Source organism: Pseudorca crassidens, chromosome 11 (genome assembly GCF_039906515.1).
Source record: "Pseudorca crassidens isolate mPseCra1 chromosome 11, mPseCra1.hap1, whole genome shotgun sequence".
NCBI lineage: Eukaryota > Metazoa > Chordata > Mammalia > Artiodactyla > Delphinidae > Pseudorca > Pseudorca crassidens.
Window position 1 is genome coordinate 102124926 of NC_090306.1, and position 18269 is coordinate 102143194.

The 18269-nt window shown below is 52.5% G+C and overlaps 1 protein-coding gene across 1 annotated transcript in view; it reads left to right on the forward strand.

Moving 5' to 3' along the window:
* FBLN1 (fibulin 1) overlaps window positions 1-11247 on the forward strand; it is an 81439-nt gene extending 70192 nt beyond the window's left edge. The window contains exon 17 of the mRNA XM_067698371.1: window positions 10901-11247. Coding sequence (XP_067554472.1) covers window positions 10901-11040 — 140 coding nt within the window. The 3' untranslated portion in view covers window positions 11041-11247. The remainder of the gene's footprint in view (window positions 1-10900) is intronic.
* The last annotated feature ends 7022 nt before the right edge of the window (window positions 11248-18269 follow it).

The window sequence follows — 18269 nt, forward strand, 5'->3', positions numbered from 1 at the left end:
TGTAGACAGAGGAGAGAGGAGGCCAGAGACCAGGCGCTGCAGCCTCCTGTGCTCAGAGGTCGGGGAGATCAGGAGAGGAGGCCAGCCTGGAGGAGGAGGCCTTTCCAGGAGGAGGCGCAGTGAGCCGTGTCAACGATGGTGAGTCTGGTCAGATGAGGACCAAGGATTCCCCATCGGATTCAGTATCGCCCCAGCTGACGGTGACCTTGACAAGGCTGTCTCAGTGCAGCGGGGTCAAGGGGAGAGACACCGGAGTGGGAGTGCTAGAGGTGGCTCTGGGGACTCCTTCTAGAAGATCTGCCGTGCGTGGGAGCAGAGAAATGCTGGTGCCAGCAGGAAGGGTGTGGTGGGCATGACATTGTGAGTTTCTGCTTGACTCTTCTCTTCCACCGATTGTGAATTCCTAGAGGCAAGAGCCTACGAGGGGATCATTTGTGCCATGCCCCCATCACCCTGTTTGTCTTTCTTTCTTGCACACGCACGCATGCACACACACAACACACCCACTAGGAGGTAACCCGGGCCCGGCACCCAGCAGGCTGCAGGGTCACACTCGCCTGCTCACTTCCAGAGTAACCAAGGGGTTAAAGTGAGTCCAGAGCAGCCTCTTAGCATTTCCCGAGGTTCTCCTGGGGATCGGCTGCGTCCAGAATGATTTGTGACCCTCTTACTGCTGCTGTTATGCACCTTTTGAAAAGCCTTTGATATCACCGGCACATTCATAAATTATTCTTTTTTTTAAGAAAATGAAGTGTTTTCAGTCAAACAGCAGTAGAGGCATGTTGTGCAAAATGAGAAAAAAAGAGTCTGACGATGATATGAATCTTCCGACGGCCTCACCTGACAACCATATATACACAGAGGACCCAGACACCCACCGTCAACCACTGTCATGGAGAATGCTTCCTGTGGCCTCGGAGTTGGGTGTTTCCAGATGGAACGTCCAATCCGTGCCTGCGGCTTGAGGACCCCAAGTATTGGGTCCCGATTATCACAGTTCTGTCTTAACAGCAAGCCCTCCTCGGCCCCTGCCATGTGCCAGGCACTCTTCCAGCATGTTGTACACACGTATTGTGTCACTTAAGCCTGTGGGTGATGGCCCCATTCTCCAGGTGAGGAAACTGAGGCACGGAGGGAGTTCCAGGCTCAGGGGGCGTGACTGAGGCATGCACACAGCGTGTTGGGACTCGGTGTGGGGTTACTGCTGCCGTGCCCGTCCTCTGTGACCTTGAACCAGCAGGCAGAGTCCTCCTCTTTGAGGTCTACCCCAGTCCTGAAATTTCTCTGCATCCCTGGTAGCCGTGAACACAGTACACAGAGTCACTGCATAACAAGTGTTCAGTTACTGGCTGGTCAAATGATTCTCTTTCTGAGGATCCAGTGCCGGAAGAGCCTCTGTGGAGCCTTGGCCAGGGATAAAGGGAACTGAAGGCTTGGGTGTTTCGGGCTGCCGCCCTGCCAGCAGGAAGCCCTCTGTGTCCTGAATGGGCTCATTCTTAGTGCCTCTTGGGAAGGAAAGGAGAAAAAGGGATGGTTCTTCCCAAACCTCAGCATGTCCCCTCCTTCTGAGGTCTGGCAGTGACCCCATCACTCCAGGAAAGGGTCTCAGCTCCTCGGGGCCACCAAGCCACTGCCCACCTGCTGGCCTCCTTGCTCGCCCCTCCCTCCTAATTCTCACCCACTTGGGAAACTGAGAGCAGAAATCCTCCACCTGAGCCCCTCCCCGAGGCCTGTTTCTGTCCTTCAGAATCGAGCTCCAGGTCAAAGTCCTTGGTGACGCGCGCACGGGCGCCGTCGCGGGTCCCAGCGGAGCGCTTCCCTTTAGCGCTGCCGAAGCAGCTTTGCTGACCTTTACCGGCCTCTACGCCCCGTCATCTGTGTCTGCCTCCCCGGGGGCCCAGAGCTCCGTGAGGACGCAGACCGGTGCTGCTCTCACTGTCTGTAACCCCAGCACCCGCGCAGCCCGGCAGCAGGGGGGGCTCGGGGCCCCCAGGCTGCACTCACCAGCCAGGCGGGCCTCTTAATCCCTCGGGGCCTAATCGCCTCTGGAGAAGGAGGTAGCACAGCCTCAATGCCTGCAAAGCAGAGGGGGGACCCGTCTCTCTGCAGTCTAAGTCAGGCCGAGCTGGCCAGACCCCTGCTCTTCCTGCCCTCTCGTGGCTTTTGCTCATCTTGGGGGTCTGCGAGGGGTCTGGCGTGGCTGGGGTACGGCCAGTGCTGAGAAACCAGGCTGGACAGGGAGGCGGGGCCTAATCAAGGGGCGCCTCACCTGCTGTGGGCCAGGGGCTGGGCGGCCGGTCGAGAAGAGTTCTGGCCTTGGGGCAAGAGGCCTGTGGACTCCAAGTGCCAGGCCCCGGGGCCTGGGGGAAGGGCATCGGGTTTGGGGGAAGGTGGGGAGTTCCAGTTGCCCATCTGGGGGCATCTGGAGAGATGTGAGTGAGCTGATGAGCTTGGGACTGGGCCAGGGAGGGACCCCAGCGGGCACGTGGGTAGGGGCTGATCCAGGCGGGGAGACACACAGAGGAAGAGGAAAGGGTTTCTCACCCTTCCCATCACAGTCACAGTTTTGGCCAAGTTGGTAAAAGCAAGTGCATCAGACGGTAAATCCCTTCTGGAAAACTGCCCAGGCCTCCTCTTCCTCTGGCGAGGGCATGTGGCTTGGTGGAAAGGGCAGCAGGCAGGGATCTGGGTTCGGGACCTGCTTTGCTGTTGCTGGTACCCTGAGGTTCAGAACTCACTTCACCACCGGAACCTCCTTTGCTCTTCCTGGAACCTCGGACCACGAGGCCCCAACGAGTGTAGCTGAGATGAGGGAGAGGAGATAGTGGATGGGGGTGGGGACCATACCGACCACGCGCCCTGGAAATGTTTGGACCCGCGTCCCGGAAGGAGTCTGAAAAGTTCAGGGCGGAGCTGACATTTCTTCTATTTCTCCTCTGGGGAAACGTGGAGCCTGGGGGTTGACTCTTAGTTGCTTACAGCTGTCCAGACTGTCCGGTTTAGCTCACAGGAGACCCGTGGAGAAAGCGCATTTGTCATAAGCAAGCAATCGGGAGGATAAGTTCTGCTGAGGCACGTTGGGTGCCATTTGGTATTTGAATATGTGGCCCAGACACCTGTCCCCCTCCTTCTAAGCTCCTACCTGAGCGTTTTTCAGGGCAAGAAGAGAAGACAGGGTGTCAGGAACTCCATTCCTTCCCTGCCAGTGAGTGATGTGATTACCCTCTAGTTCCTTTCTGCCATTTTTGCCCTATAGCGATGACTCAGCAGTAAAGTTTCCTCCATACCACGTCACACCGTGAGGAGAGAGCAGATGCCGTGGGGCGGAGAGAGCTGGGCTCGGGGTCAGTCCTGGCCGGATGGACGCCGTGCCCTGAGGGCTGTGTGATCCGGGACATACAGCCCCCAGAACCTCATTCTCGTCCCCAGTGGAAGGAAGGCGATGATTCTTCCCCACTAGCAGCGTGGGGAGAACAGGATGGAGCAGTGGACACGTGGGGCCCCTCCGTTTCTGTTTCCCTCCCCTGCTGTGGACCTCCTTCCAAGCCCATCAGTACTCTAGACTGTTTGCTTTAGAAGTAGGGACCGCATTTCCTCGTGTTCCTGATTTTTCCTCTTTGCCTTTGGTCTGTGCTGTTAATGCTAGCCTGCAGAGACGTTATTCCTATCAAGGCAGATTTCCCGAGATCTGGGTGATGGTTTGCTCCTTTCCAGTCGCCCATCGTGTTAGTGTTTGGCGAGACCACCTGGACCTCCTGAGCTCCTGGGTTCCAGCACCTTGTCCACACAGGCCCACTCGTCACCTTCCCCCTGCTCGTGGCTCTGTGTGGTGGCCACCAGGGCCAGACAGTGAGACCTGGCTGTCACGTGTCGCCTTCCTCCTGCCATGCGGTCAACGCCTGAAAAGCCAGTGACTTTTGACTATTGTTCATTTCTTTCCGACACTTTCATTTCTGGGTGGTAACTTTCAACTTTATAAATTGTGCTTAGCACTTTGATCTTTAGTTCATTCATTCATTTAGCAATTCATGTACCGAGTGCCTCCTGTGTGTCCGGTCCATAGTAGAACCAAGGACCTACTATGTTCAAGAACGAGAGATACAAGCGTGACCAGGAAAGACAGTGCCATTGGCCTCTGGCCTCACACTGCAGTGGGGAGACTGTGATAACCAAGAAGAAAAATGACTCTATAACCTGATTTCAGGTAGTGATCACTTCTTATTCTTTTATGATGTGGACATGTGGCTTTCTTTTTTTTTTAATAAATTTATTTATTGGCTGCTTTGGGTCTTCGTTGCTGCACGCAGGCTTCCTCTAGTTGTGGCGAGCGGGGGCTACTCTTTGTTGTGGTGCGCGGGCTTCTCATTGTGGTGGCTTCTCTTGTTGCAGAGCACGGGCTCTAGGTGCGGGGCTTCAGTAGTCGTGGCACGCGGGCTCCAGTAGTCGTGGCTCACGGGCTCTAGAGCGCAGGCTCAGTAGTTGTGGTGCACGGGCTTAGTTGCTCCGCGGCACGTGGGATCCTCCCGGACCAGGGCTCCAACCCGTGTCCCCTGCATTGGCAGGTGGATTCTTAACCACTGCACCACCAGGGAAGTCCCGACATGTGGCTTTCTTCCCTCTTCCTTTTCTAACTGGAATCTCTGTCTTTTGAAAAGCACAATTTCCACTGGCATGAGATATCATGCAGTCTCTAGATTGATCATCCTTTTTGTCAAGATACTCTTTGACAACTCTGTTCACGCCATTTCACTTGGTCGGTTGTAGAATCACAGGACTTGGGAGTTGGAGGCTGAACTTCAGAAAGACGGTGACTCGTACAAGGTCACACGGCTGGTCGCTAAGGAACCAGCATAGGAACCTAAGCTGTGACTCCAGGTCTCTTTATAGATCAGTGTCTCATGCTGGTGAGACACTCCGTGGCTGGTCTTCCTCCTTATAAACAACGGGGAGACAATCAGTTGCAACCTCAGTCAAGCAGCAGAAGCTTGGCGATGGCTTCAGGGGCCTGGAATCCAGACCACAGTCCCCGAGAGGTGACGGAGGTCTCCCACTGGACTCTCGTGCTCCGTGTTCAGGCTTCTGCATCCCCCGCACATCAGCTGCAATTTACAAAGCAGAGACGAGACATGAAGATGAAGTGCCTGAGGGGACCTACATTTTTCAAAGGGAAAAAAAGGCTTAATTATATCTTTAAGAGGCACAGACACGCCGAGGAATACCAGCAGTGTCTGAGACCCGAAGCAGAAATGCCAAGGATGAGGATTTGGAAGATTAACACAGTTGAACTCAGCATCATGGCCTTTTTTTTTCCTGGGGCTCTTGAAAGGTAGGGAGGTAAATACTCCAGCAGGTAAGATGGACAAGGCAGGCGTGATGGAAAGGCAGCTCTCCCTTTGTCCTGCATTTTGCTGCTGGAATGGTCATTGCACGTAAAGCTGCTCTCACTCGGAGCCTTCAGTGGCCCCCTTTCCTTCAGGACAGTTTTGAGGGGCCCTCAAGGACTGGTGTCCCTTCTTTCCTCTCTCCTTCTCTTTTCTCTCTCCTTCTTTCTTCCTCTGCCTTCATTTCACTCAGTAACCTTAATGGTGCTCCTGCTGTGTCCTGCCCCAGGCCCTGGGCTGGGGACAGTGAGACAGAGACGAGTATGATGCAGACCCTGCCTGGGAAGGGGGAGCCAGCTGTGAATATTCCCTGCACTGGGCAGATGCAGGGCTACAGCCGAGGGAGACACAGAGTGGGGCTGCGGAGGCTTCAGGAAAGAGGACACAGGCAGTCTAGCTGGTCCCCGGTGCCTGGCACATAGCAGATGCCAGCTATATCTCTGTAGAATCGAGTGGACGATGGAATCGGACCCCTGGTGGAGGTCCAGTTTCTAATGTTTGTGATGCCACATATGGGCAGCAAGGGTTTCTCTTCTTCCCTCTCTTGTTTCCCTGCACTGGGAACGTTGTTGGTAGTTCTGAAAGAACACTGGTCTAGAATCGGCGTTGGGGAGGAAGTCAGGAAACTGCTGACCTGGGTTCTGGGTTCTGTGAGCCTGACGAGGTGTGAGGTCCCTGGAGAAGCCCTTTACCACCTTCTCAGCCTCATCCATCTATCTTCCCCAAGATTAACACTGTTCCCAGAGCTGACCCGAACCTTCACACTTTTGGCCTTTGCACATGTCATACTTGCCTCCTTAGCTCCTACTTACTCTTCAAAATCTGATTTGAAGTCAGCTCCTCTGTAGAATCTTCCTTAAACCTCCCCCGTGCAGAATGGCCCCTATTGAATGGATGGGTGGGTGGATGGATGATGGATGGATGGATGGATGGATGGGTGGGTGGATGGATGGGTGGATGGATGGATGGATGGATGGATGGGTGGGTGGATGGGTGGATGGATGGATGGATGGATGGATGGATGGATGGATGGATGGGTGGATGGATGGATGGATGGGTGGATGATGGATGGATGGATGGATGGATGGATGGATGGATGGATGGGTGGGTGGATGGATGGATGGATGGGTGGATGATGGATGGATGGATGGATGGATGGGTGGGTGGGTGGATGATGGATGGATGGATGGGCGGATGGATGGATGGGTAGGAAAGCTGTGAAGAAAGAAGTGATATCAAGAGAAAGTCTAGGTTCAGTGAAGATGAAGACAAGGAGGTGGAACTCAGGCTTGAAGTAACCTGGGAATGAAGGGAGCGTGTTCACCCAATCAGAGCCCCCAGGAGGTGTGGCTAGGCTGAAGAAGAAGTGGTCAGGTCTACTGAGTGGGCGTGGGTAGCCTGGGAAACTAGGGCTGACTAAGGTTATAGATAGAGTTGGAGATTCAATGTGGACCTCAGGGCGGAGGAGAGGGACAGAGAAGCTGATTCTGGAGGAGTGGTAAGGGAGGCACATTCCTCAGCACCTGTTGTGTACACTCCTACGACGATTTCTTTAACCCTTGCGGCACACCTATTTCTTCCACCTTAATCATCTTTTTTGTTAAATGCAAAGATCCTGAGAAAATCCAGGCCCTGAATGTGCCCTGAATCTGAAATTCAGCCCCTTCAACACCCTTTTCATTAGAACAGCCCTTTGCTTCCTTCAGTGTTTCATTTGTCTCTTAGCTGTTTACAGTTGGAACAACCAGCCGACAGCGTGCAGTTCTGGTCTTCGGCCATCGTAGGAGCTAAACCTCGTGAAGTGCCCTAACACGACATGTTTAGGTACATTTTCTACACGTTCAGAGTTTTCCTTTCTCATAAATTTTTAAGCCAATCCAATAAAAATATTCAACTCTTGCCATATTGTTCAATCATGTAAGAATTCAGCTCTATTTTAACTGAAAATCAGATCACATTTGAACGTTGGGAAGCTTTGTGACATCCAGCAGTCCCTTCTGAGGGAGAAGCGGCAGGATGGCCTTGGGATGGTTTTGTTTATGCTTCTGAAGTTGGCTATTGTTTTTCGTTTTCTGGCCGCGCCGTGTGGCACATGGGATCTTAGTTCCCCAACCAGGGATCAAACCCGCGCCCTTGGCAATGGAAGCCAGAGTCCTAACCACTGGACTGCCGGGGAAGTCCCTGAAGCTTGCTGTATTTAATCCTTGTTTCACAGGAGAGGAAATGAGGACTCAGAAAGGTTGGATAACTAACCTGGGGTCATGCTACTGACCGAGGTCGGTTGGACTCCAACCCTTTGTCCTGAAGAACTGCAGTCATAATCCAGCTAGAATGACCCTGTCCTCGAGCCCAGCTCCCTGCATCAGCACCTTCTCTTTCCTCTCCGTCCCCAGGCTGAGCCCACCAAGGACAGCCCCTCATGTTCTCTATACTAGCTCCTTAGGCCGGTGCCCAGCACACACAGGTGGGCCCAGAAACTTCTGTGGGTCTGAACTGTTGATGCTACCAGAGCTCCCACACGCAGCCAGGAATCTTCATTTAAATGTGCGTGTGTGTGATGTAATTATTTTGTAATATTTACATTTTATATATACATTTATAATAATACATATTTATATATTAATATATAAACTGTATTTTATATAATAGTAATATAAATTATATAAACATCTATATAAAATATATGGATACATGCAAAAGATTATATAACTATAAAATAAATACTATACATTGTAATAGTATTTATATATAAATTAGATTTTGATCTATTTTAAATAAGCTCACTTATATTTTTATATATGGTTATAATATATATTTTGTATTTATAATAATCAAACTATATTTCTATATCATATATTACTTATATGATATTTAATATAATAATAATATATAGAAATAAATATATATCGGATCATAGCTTGCAGAAGCGTTCCCTCCACCTCCGTTGCTCTCTGTCCTAAAATAGTTGTCAGGCTCGCGCAGCCTCTCACCCCTCTCCTTCAAGCCCCCCGAGCCCCTCTGAGCACCGCCCCTGGGATGGATGCCGTCGGCAGGTAACCCAGGCCAGAGGCTGGTGGGCGCCCGTGGTGGTCTCAGGCCTGGGGAGAGAAGAGGGTGACACTGATGGGGCTACTGAGGAGGCAGGAGAGCTTGGGGCTGCACCCCCCACAGGGGCCACGCTGACCCAGGTCCAGCCAGTGCCCAGGGAAGGGCAAGTGGGAGTGGCCCGGTCATACTGAGGGTGGTGACAAGCCCGCATCTTTAGCCGGGAGCTGAAGATGTTCATGGGCGTTCAAACAGGACAGAGCTGCCATGTCATCACCAAGTAGGGGCAGAGAAAGGGTGCTGACAGCCCGCAGAAGCCTGTGCTTATCTCTCCATCAGAGCTAAAGCCCTTGTTTGCTTAGAATAGCTTGGAATTCCGCCCTGCTGCTGGGCATTTCACTTTTGAAACTCAAGCTCAGGGAGTGAAAGGGGGGATGGCGTGCCCAAATTCCCCTTCTGAGCATGAACTTGGTGGTCCTGACTGGGAACTGGCCGCTGGTGCAGAAGGCCTTAGGGACACTTCGGTCTCCCTGGAGCCTTCGCTCCTCGCGGGACGGATGTCAGGGGCCTGACTGCTCTGCCCCATGTGCACATCTCCCAGGTCTGCGGCAGGGCTGTTTGTAGAGACCAGCTTGGAATCGGTGGTTGGATGCAGCAAACAGTCAGTGGCTCTTTCTCAGCCTGTGGTTGAGGAGCTGCAGGCTCCAGGGTGTTCTTGGCGGGCATCCCTGCAGTGGTGTACGGGCACTGAGCGCTCTTTCCCACCCTGCCTTGTGTGACGTCATGTTGGTGGCTTGAGATCGGCCATGGAGATTGTCATGTGGCACAAGTAGAGGGCCGGCCGCTCCAGCACACCCCTGCGCCACGTGACTTTGGGGAAGTCCTAATATCAGAGCGGGTATGATGGAGGAGTGACCTTTCCTAAATGTCAACAGCTATGGGCGGCACCTGCTCTGTGCCAGGCGCTGAAGATCTGCAGGGAGGGCCACCTCCTCCAGGAAGCCTTTCCTGATCCCCTAGCCATGCTCACCTCCATCTTTGCCCCTGCTGGACAATGTGCAGACTTCTATCAGAGCACGGCACTCATCTAGATCTGCCACCAGCTTTGAAGCCAGGATTCTTTTCATTTTCTCGGTGTCACCGGGAACAGTGTCTGGTACCAGTTGAGGAAATGCATGAACTCAAGTGGAAATGAAGCACTGAGCCCGCTGGTCTGGTGGGGAGGTAGCCCTGCACACCTGGAGCTCACACCTTGGCAGACGCTGTGCTGGGGTGTCTGCGTCACACAGTGCAGAAGCACAGGGTCAGGTGGCATCATATGCTCACTGAGGAATCTGGGGCCCAGAGAGAACGGTGGTCTCTCCAAGTCCACGCAGGTGGATAGCACTCACCTTAGCCCCATCTGTCTGGTCCCAGAGCGCAGGAGCATATTCTCTCCGTGAGCCTTGGGGTTGTGCTGCATGGCCAGGCAGTGGCAGCAGGGTCCGGCCTGGAGACGTGGAGCTTCCAGGCACAGGTCTGGGGAGACTTACGGAATCCACTCATACCACCCAACCCCGCTCCCCTGCAAGTCTGCAGAACGCCTGGGGTTGTTCCTTCTTCCACTGTGACTGAGCTGAGCTTGTCTGCCCTGTACTCTGAGCCTTGACAGGGGAGGCCTCGGATCATGACCTTTGCCTGGCCCCTGTCTGGTCCAGGCAGAACCCCTCGCCACCCTCAGCAGCTTCACACAGGTTTCTGCTTCCCCAGAATGGACACCTGTCTCCACTCTGCCACCTGTCCCATTTCTGCTTGCCCTGCTCGGGCTGGACCTGAGCCGCCTCTTGCGTACTTGTTACCATGAACACGGAACAGTGAACTTAGGTGTCACCCTCCAGAAAAGAAGCGTGGAGAGCGAGGGAGCCAGGAGTATGTCCCATGGGGAATCGGGACTTCTCTGCTCAGATAAAGCGTTTCTGGGACCCCACTGCAATCCTCAGTGGGAGGGATTGAGAGAAGAGGATCATACCTGCTTTATTTCTTCCCAAGGGTCACAACTGGGCACAGTGGGTAGAAGGGAGTGGGACAGGTGTCTGCTGGGCATCTACTCCATGCCAGGCCCTTTATCTAGACTCTTAAATCCTCGGTCACGTAGATGGTGGTAGAGGAGGGAACCTGGGCTCAGAGAGAACAGGAGCTGGTGTTGACCCTAAGGCATCTGACTCCAAAGCCCACACGCACAGATTCCCTCACATTCTGAGCCGCACACAGTGGAAAGGTTGTGGTGAGCTCACTGTCACTCGTCCCTAGAGGTGGCAGCAGAGCCCGGGAGTGACCACTTGGAGGGAGATGCTAAGCATCTGGTTCAGGTGGGACTTGATGAGGCCTAAGTCCTCCTCTAGCTGTGAAATTCCTGGAAGGAAATCATTTCCCAGATCTCCGTGTTCCTTCGGTCCCTGCTAACTCCCAGAACACCTTCTGCTCTCTCTCCCCAGGTGTTGTGCGCCAGGTGCGGCCCATTGTGGGCCCATTTCACGCTGTCCTGAAGCTAGAGATGAACTACGTGGTCGGGGGCGTGGTGTCCCACCGAAATGTCGTCAACGTCCACATCTTCGTCTCTGAGTACTGGTTCTGAGGGCCAGCTCACAGCGCAGCCAAGCCTGTGCCTCCAGGCCAAGTCATTGCTGACGATGACAACGCCCTGTCCCTGTTTGTACCACCCAGACATATCTTGATTTTATGTATTTGTTTGTGGTGTTAGGCCGACATGTATTAAGCTGGGCCAGATGAGTAAGTCCATCTTCTGTATTTTGGTGTTTAAATAATGAGTCCAATTGCCTAACTGTTTGGTTGAAAACCTTGCTTATTTTTTAATGCGAAAGTTACGTTTTGCTCCCTTTTTCTGCCTCTGGGCTGGCGTTGCTAAGGACCAAGGGAAAACAAGACATTTTTCAGGGGGCAGCTAGTCCAAATGCTAAGAGAAGACCAGTTCTTGCCCTGATTTTATGAAATTTGACACTTGGTGCTTTTTTTGCCAATCAGATTTTGTATGTCCAATTCTAAGGACGCAGCTGCCAAAGAAGAGCAGGTATGATAAACTCTGCCCAGAAGCAGCGTGCCACAATGCCTTGGGGAGCGCTTCTAGGGTAAATTACAGTTCTGTGGAGACAGAAAAATCCCTCAGTAAAGACAGAGCCAGTTAGGTTTGTGTGTGGCTCTAGTATGGTCACCAAAGGCATCTCTGGGTTTTCCGCAGCCTGCGTCCATCATAGGTGGGAAAATAAACAGCTTTGTGATGCTCCCGATGGCCTGTGCAGGGGAGTCTTTCAAGAGGGGGGATCCCGACCAGCAAAGAGCCTGCGAATATTCCCCAAGGCCTTCTCAAAACCCTCCTGCCTCCCAAGGTTCTGGGCGGGGTCCAGCACGTGTGTTGGAAAAGCTTCCAACTCACATCATTTCTGACGGCTTGCCCGCCCCTTAGGAAGTGGGGCTCAAGCACCCCCCATGCCCCACGCTCAGCCCAGCGGGCACGTCACGGACCTCTGCTGATGGGGTCCGTCGTGGGCACTCTGATCCCCTCTAGAAGTTGCTGGGGAGAAATAAGGATTCTCTTCAGTGGGAAGGAGAGACCACCAGAGGCACTGACGCCCCGTGCATTCTAAAACTGGTGCTTCGTTTATTCCTCCTGGGAACCCAGCCGGGGGGGTGTGGTCTTGCCCGATTTAGAGACACGCAAACTGGGCTCAGAGAGAGGAACTCGACTGCCCAAAGTCACACAACTTTTTAGAGATAAAGAAGGGATTCAAATTCAGTCTATCAGACTCCAAACTCCATTCCTCTGTAAAACCCTGGGTCAGAAGAGACTGGATTTATGGGGTATCCTGACACCACCTTCAGCATGGATGGTGGAGCCAGGAGCAGCCTATGCCCAGAGGCCCGCTGGGACGCGCAGGAGTTCAGCGTCCACGCCCTTCGTTTCCACGCACGTGTGTTCTCCGAATCCTGCCCCGGGTTTATCCCATAGTTTTAGGCATCTCATTCGTGCCCAGCTCATCTCAGCAGCCTGGTCCCTGGCACTAGCTGAGCTCTCAGCCCCACACGTGGGATTTCGGCCTGGCCGGTGTTCTGGTCATTCAAGCCTGTCGTGCTCCAGCTCTGTAGAAACTTTGGGAACTCCCAGCATCTCTGAGGTCACTCATTTGGGGTACTTGTCCATCAAAGCCAGACCTGGGCCAGCCTGTCACATCGGGAGCTGGTGGGGAGGGGAAGAGTCAATGTGGGGCTGGACAGTCCTGGGAGTCAGGTCCAGGGATGAGGCGAGTGCAGGGGACATCTGAGCAGCTCTCAGTGCCAGTGAATTGGGGTCTTGGCAGGGAAGGGGAGGGTGCCTGGGGTCTGATCACAGGAATTGAAGCCTCACTATAGGGGCAGGAAGTGCGGAGGCCACAAAGGGTTCTGGTTTTCCACCTGCAGCCTGTGGGGCAAGTCTGCAGAAGCCAGGCAGTTCTGAGCACAGGCCCTTGGAGAGGAAGGTTTCTGGGAGTCTCTTCCTTCCTGAGGCCTGGGTGGAATCGGGTGGGAAGACATAGGCGCTGGCTCCTCCTGGGAAACGGCCTTTCCCACACTCTTAACAAGAGTTAAGGTGAGAGGTGCCATTGGTGGACAGGGCCAAGCCTCCCGCCATTGATTGGCTCACAGATGAGCACATGACCCAAGCTGGCCAATCAGACCTTCCTGACGAAGGGTGGCAGGGCATGGGAGAGGGCAGAGGAGAGGTGGTGAGGTCAGGGAGCTGCGGGGTAGAAAAGCAGAGAGGAAAAGGGAACGGAGGCCTGTTCCTGCCTGATTCAGAGAGCCAGAGGGGCCGGGTCCGAACCTCACCTTGGCAGGAGCTAGCCATGTGAGTCACTGCCATCCGCCAAGCCTCAGTTTCTGCATCTGCAAAATGGAGCCAGGAATCCCTGCTCAGCTGCCTTGCTTCCCGATGGCAGTGAGCAGCACTGGAGGTGATGAGAGCAAAAGGGTTTGCAACTGTAAAGTGCTGCGTATTTGCATGAGATCTTATCATTATTCATTGTTAAAGGTAACAATGGTGACGATGATAACGGTTGCCACTGTCAAGCCACACGAATGTCCTCCGGAAGCCAGACATCTTTTTAATTCTGCATTTCCTTTTCTTAATCATCTGTGAGAGATTCGGGACAGACAGTCGCGTATATTACACACGAGCCTAATTTTTCATACGTCACGTCACACTCCGGGTTGGGCACCTGATGGACAGTATATATCCCATTATTCTTGCAAAGTAATCACTGTCACTGCTCAGTGTCAGCTGCATTAGGTTCCAGAAGGTCTTGTGCTGTAATATTCTACCAGAAAGCCATGTCTGCTTTGAATGAAGGGAACCTCCTTTAATGTTCAGAGCAGCGCCGTAGAATTGTGGCAGGAAATGATTACCTCCTTTCACCCTGTCCCACTGGTGAATGATTTCACCTGAGTCTACTCTCCTCTATAGTCACGCCTCCCCACAGCTGTCAAGTCATCTTTCCAAAACACAGATTGGATGGAGCTCCTCCTGGTTTCAGATCCTTCAGGGCCTCCACACCAACCTGGTGGTGTGGCTACAGGACCCTCCACGTTTGGGCCAGAACCTTACTGCCCATCACTTCCACCATCCACTCTACACAGGGTTCAGACACGCAGCATTCATTAGCCTCGGACACGCAGGCCTCTGAGCCTTTGCACACAGGGATCCATCCACCTGGAATGATACCGCTTCCACCTTCTCTGCCTGGGGAATTTCTCCTGACCCTCCACGACCCAGCATAAGATGCCAGCTGCCCTAGGTACGTATCCAGAAGAATCGAAAGCAGGGACACAAACAGATACTTGTACACACATGTTCAGAGCAGCATTGCTCACAGTCGCCAAAAGGTGGAAACAACCCAAGGGTCCATTAACAGCTGAATATGTAAACAAAATGTGTTCTGTCCATACAGTGGAATATTATTTATCCGTGACAAAGAATGAAATTTTGACATATGCTGCAACATGGATGGACCTCATAAACAGTATGCTTAATGAAATAAGCCAGACATGGGACAAATATGATATGATTCTACTCAGAAGAGGTACCTAGAAGAGGCAAATTCACAGAGACAGAAAGTAAAATAGAGGTTTCCAGGGGCTGGGGGAGGCGAGTCAGTGTTTAATGGCCACAGGGTTTTTGCCGGAGAGGATGAAAAATTTGGGGTAAAGATAGTATAGATACAACACACTGTGAGTATGTTTAGTGTCACTGAATGGTACACTTACCCATGGTTAAAATGATAAATATTATGCTATGAATATTTCATCATAATTTTTTTTAACTCTAAAAAAGAAATGCCAATTGCTCTGAGACAGCTCCTTTAATTTCCCAGCTATGATCGGTTCTTCCCTTCTCTGCTGTACTTTCAGAATCTTTCTGTGGTACTTGCTTGCTGAACTGTACTTTATTTATTTTTTTATTTTTAATATTTTGGCTGCACCACACAGCTTGTGGGATCTTAGTTCCCTGACCAGGGATGAAACTCGTGCCCCCCTGCAGTGGAAGTGCGGAGTCCTAACCACTGGCCCTCCAGGGAAGTCCCTGAACTGTACTTTAAATGGGAAGGGGTGTCCATTTATGTGTCTGTCCCCTGCCAGATGTGGAGCACCTGGAGGGCAGGTCACAGAATAGGCTGTCAGGAAATGTTTATTAGGTGGAAAATATAAAAACACTGTGTCTGGACTGAATTTTATCCCCCCCAGATTCATATGTTGAAGCCTTAACCTCCAATGTGACTGTATTTGGAGACGGGTCCTTTACGGAAGTAATTAAGGTTAAAGGAGGTCATAAGGATGGGGCCCTGATCCAATAGGGTCAGCGTCCTTGAAGGAATAGGAAGAGACCCCAGAGCTTTGTCTCTCTCCAACATGTGAGGACACAGCGAGAAGGTAGCTGTTCACAAGCCAGGAAGAGGGCCCCCCCGATGACCTGAATTTTCCTGCGCCTTGATCTTGGACTGCCCAGACTCCAGAACTGTGAGAAATAGATGTCTGTTATTTAAGCCCCCGAGTCTTTGGTATTTTGTGACGGCGGCCCAAGCTGATGGGTGTGGCAAACAGACAAGAATGGACGTAATGCTCACTGACACAGGACCATCAAGCCATTTGATGACCGGTAATATCAGTGTGGAGCCTGTGTGAGCAGGTGGCAGTGAAGGGAGCTGAAGAAGGGCAAAGGGTTCTAGGGGGCTTCTCCATTTCTCCAGAATTCAGGTATAATAGGGTGTCATGGCGTGAGAAGCTCTTTCTGAGATCTAATCTAAAGCCACCCCTCCTCACCCTCCTCTTCTCTCCCCAAATAGAACTTTAGCCTTTCCAGAAAAGAGTCCGTTGAAAAGGCCCAAGACTCAACCTCAGATCTGCCCCCAACCAGGCCTGAAGCACTGGTCTCCCCTCCCCAGGATCCTTGTGCCCTTAACCGTTGTCCTCTCCAGGTCAAGTCTGTTCAGCAGGCAGGGTTGGAAAAGACCAGGAACCATGTCAGCTTCCTCCACCTGCCCCGCTTCCTGATCTCCGAACTCCAACCTGACCCAAGGACCACCACGTCCCCTTCAAATTCCACGCTGCCATATCATGTTAATACTGCCAGCTCTGGGGGGTGGCAGCATAGCAGTGCTTGCATGACCGATAACCTCCGTAGCTACAGTTTAGGTTTTGAAAATGATAAATACATGTGTAAGCTGGGCTAACCCCAAAGTGCTGGGTATTGCTTTAAGTGCAGCTGGCCTTGTGGGACTCAGAAATCAGAAAGGAATGTTTTCCGCTCTGCGGAGGGAAACACTCTTACCCGACGGCCTAGCTTGACAACTTGATGGTTGCTCTTCTCAGCCCAGTCTAGATAATTGCATAATTAATTGCAGGCAGGTAACTCACCCAGAGAAGGTGGTTATTAGGAGCCGGGAGCCCGACGCCCACCCCCATGGAAAGTGGCCAGGCTCGCCTCCGCGCCAGGTCCTGGGTGGGGGAGCGCCTGCCCGTGTATGGGGCTGCTGCGCTCCGTCTGATCCAAGGAGCAGCTTGGCCCCAGAACCCGGCAGCCCTGCCGCTGCATGTTGGCTCGGTCGGGTCAAGTTAGAGGCCGTTTCTGGAACCGAGGCCCGGCCAGGGTGGTTGAGGTGAAGCAGTCTCCCCTCCTTGAGGTTGGGAAGAGTCAGGGGTTTCCCTAGGGGCCCCCTGGGAGTTTTCTGAGAGGCTCTGGAAAGCCAACCTCCACTTTCTTCCCCCTACACCACGCCCACACCATGATCCACATAGCCGTGCATTCACCCGGGGGTCTGATGCCTCGGCGCCCAGACTGGCTCCCTGAGTCCCAGCCAAGTCACGATGCTGAGGAAGCACTGCAGCCCCACCCTGCAGGCTCTCAGCCTTCGGGGAGCCTGACCATCGCTCAGAGGGCTGTCACCTGGCGCGTGTGCCCTGGCACCGCTGGACCAAGTGCTTTGGTGCTGGGGTCAGGGAAGTGGTCCCCAGACAGACTCGATTCTTTAAATTAGCCCCCATCCCCACCATTCTTGGCCTCTGCTGCCTCATCTGCCACTCACACGTTTCCAAAGGCCTCTCCCCACTCTGCTGTTCCATGGCCTGGGCAGACACAGCTGCCAGTGCTGGAGGGGCAGGGGTGGTGCAGGGGTAAAGGGGGTCAGCCTGGAGTCGTTGTCAAGGAGCCGGCAGAATAACTACATCACGTCATTGCCCTGCAGACCTCCATTCTCCCTCCCTCTTACTTTCTCTCTCCCTCTGCAGAATATCTGGGGACAAAGCACATGGTCTCTGTATATGGTCAGCTTGTGACCATTTGCCCATGAGTCTGGGGTAACCATAGCGTGCAGTGCAGAAGCCCAAGATGTAGGGAAGCCTGAAGACCCCTTCCAGCACCTTTCCCTCCACACAGGCCCCTCCATGCACCTGGAACCCTAGCTTTGGGCAAGACTATTAAGGAGAGGGACAGTCAGGGGTGGGAGGTAGGGAGAGAGGTGGGTGCCCCTTGTGGAACTGAGAAAATGGGGGGCACCTGGAGGGTAGGACCCAAAAGCTGTTGAAATGTCACAGAGCAGAGGTGGCCATCTAACACCCCTGCTTGCAGACCTCTTGGGGAAGTGGCCAAGTTCCAACATCCTCAGTGGGACACCTAAGTAGTTACTGGAACCAACCAGTTGCCGTGCTTGGCAACACCAAGCAACAGCTCTGACCTTGACATTGCATTACTGCATGAGACCCTCACTCGCAGCACCTTGCCCTACTTTCTGCACATTTAAGGGTAAATGATTCCAGTTGGCCTGTGGAGTGGCCAGTGATACGGGATCATTCCTAAGAGGCGAAAGCCAATTCTGCATTTCTTTTTTTTTCCCAATAAATCATTCCTTCATTTATTTAGTAATTATTGAACTAAGCATTGTGCTAAGCTCTCGTATAAAAACAAAATGCAGCCAGAAAAAGTTAAAAGCAGAGACTCCAATATTTGTACACCAAACGTTCATAGCAGTGTCCACAATAGCCAAAAGGTAGAAACAACCCAAATGTCCATCGATGAACGAATAGACAAACAAAATGCAGTGTATCCGTACAACGGAACATTATTCCTGCTAATCCATGCTACCGCATGGATGAAACTTAAACATTAGACTAAGTGAAATAAGGCAGACAAAAAAGACCAAATGCTATATGATTCCATACGAGATACCTGGAACAGGCAAATTCGTAGAAACAGAAAGCAGAATCGATTTTTATTCTGCACTTCTTGCGGTCAACATCAGGTAGATCCCAGGAATCGTCTTC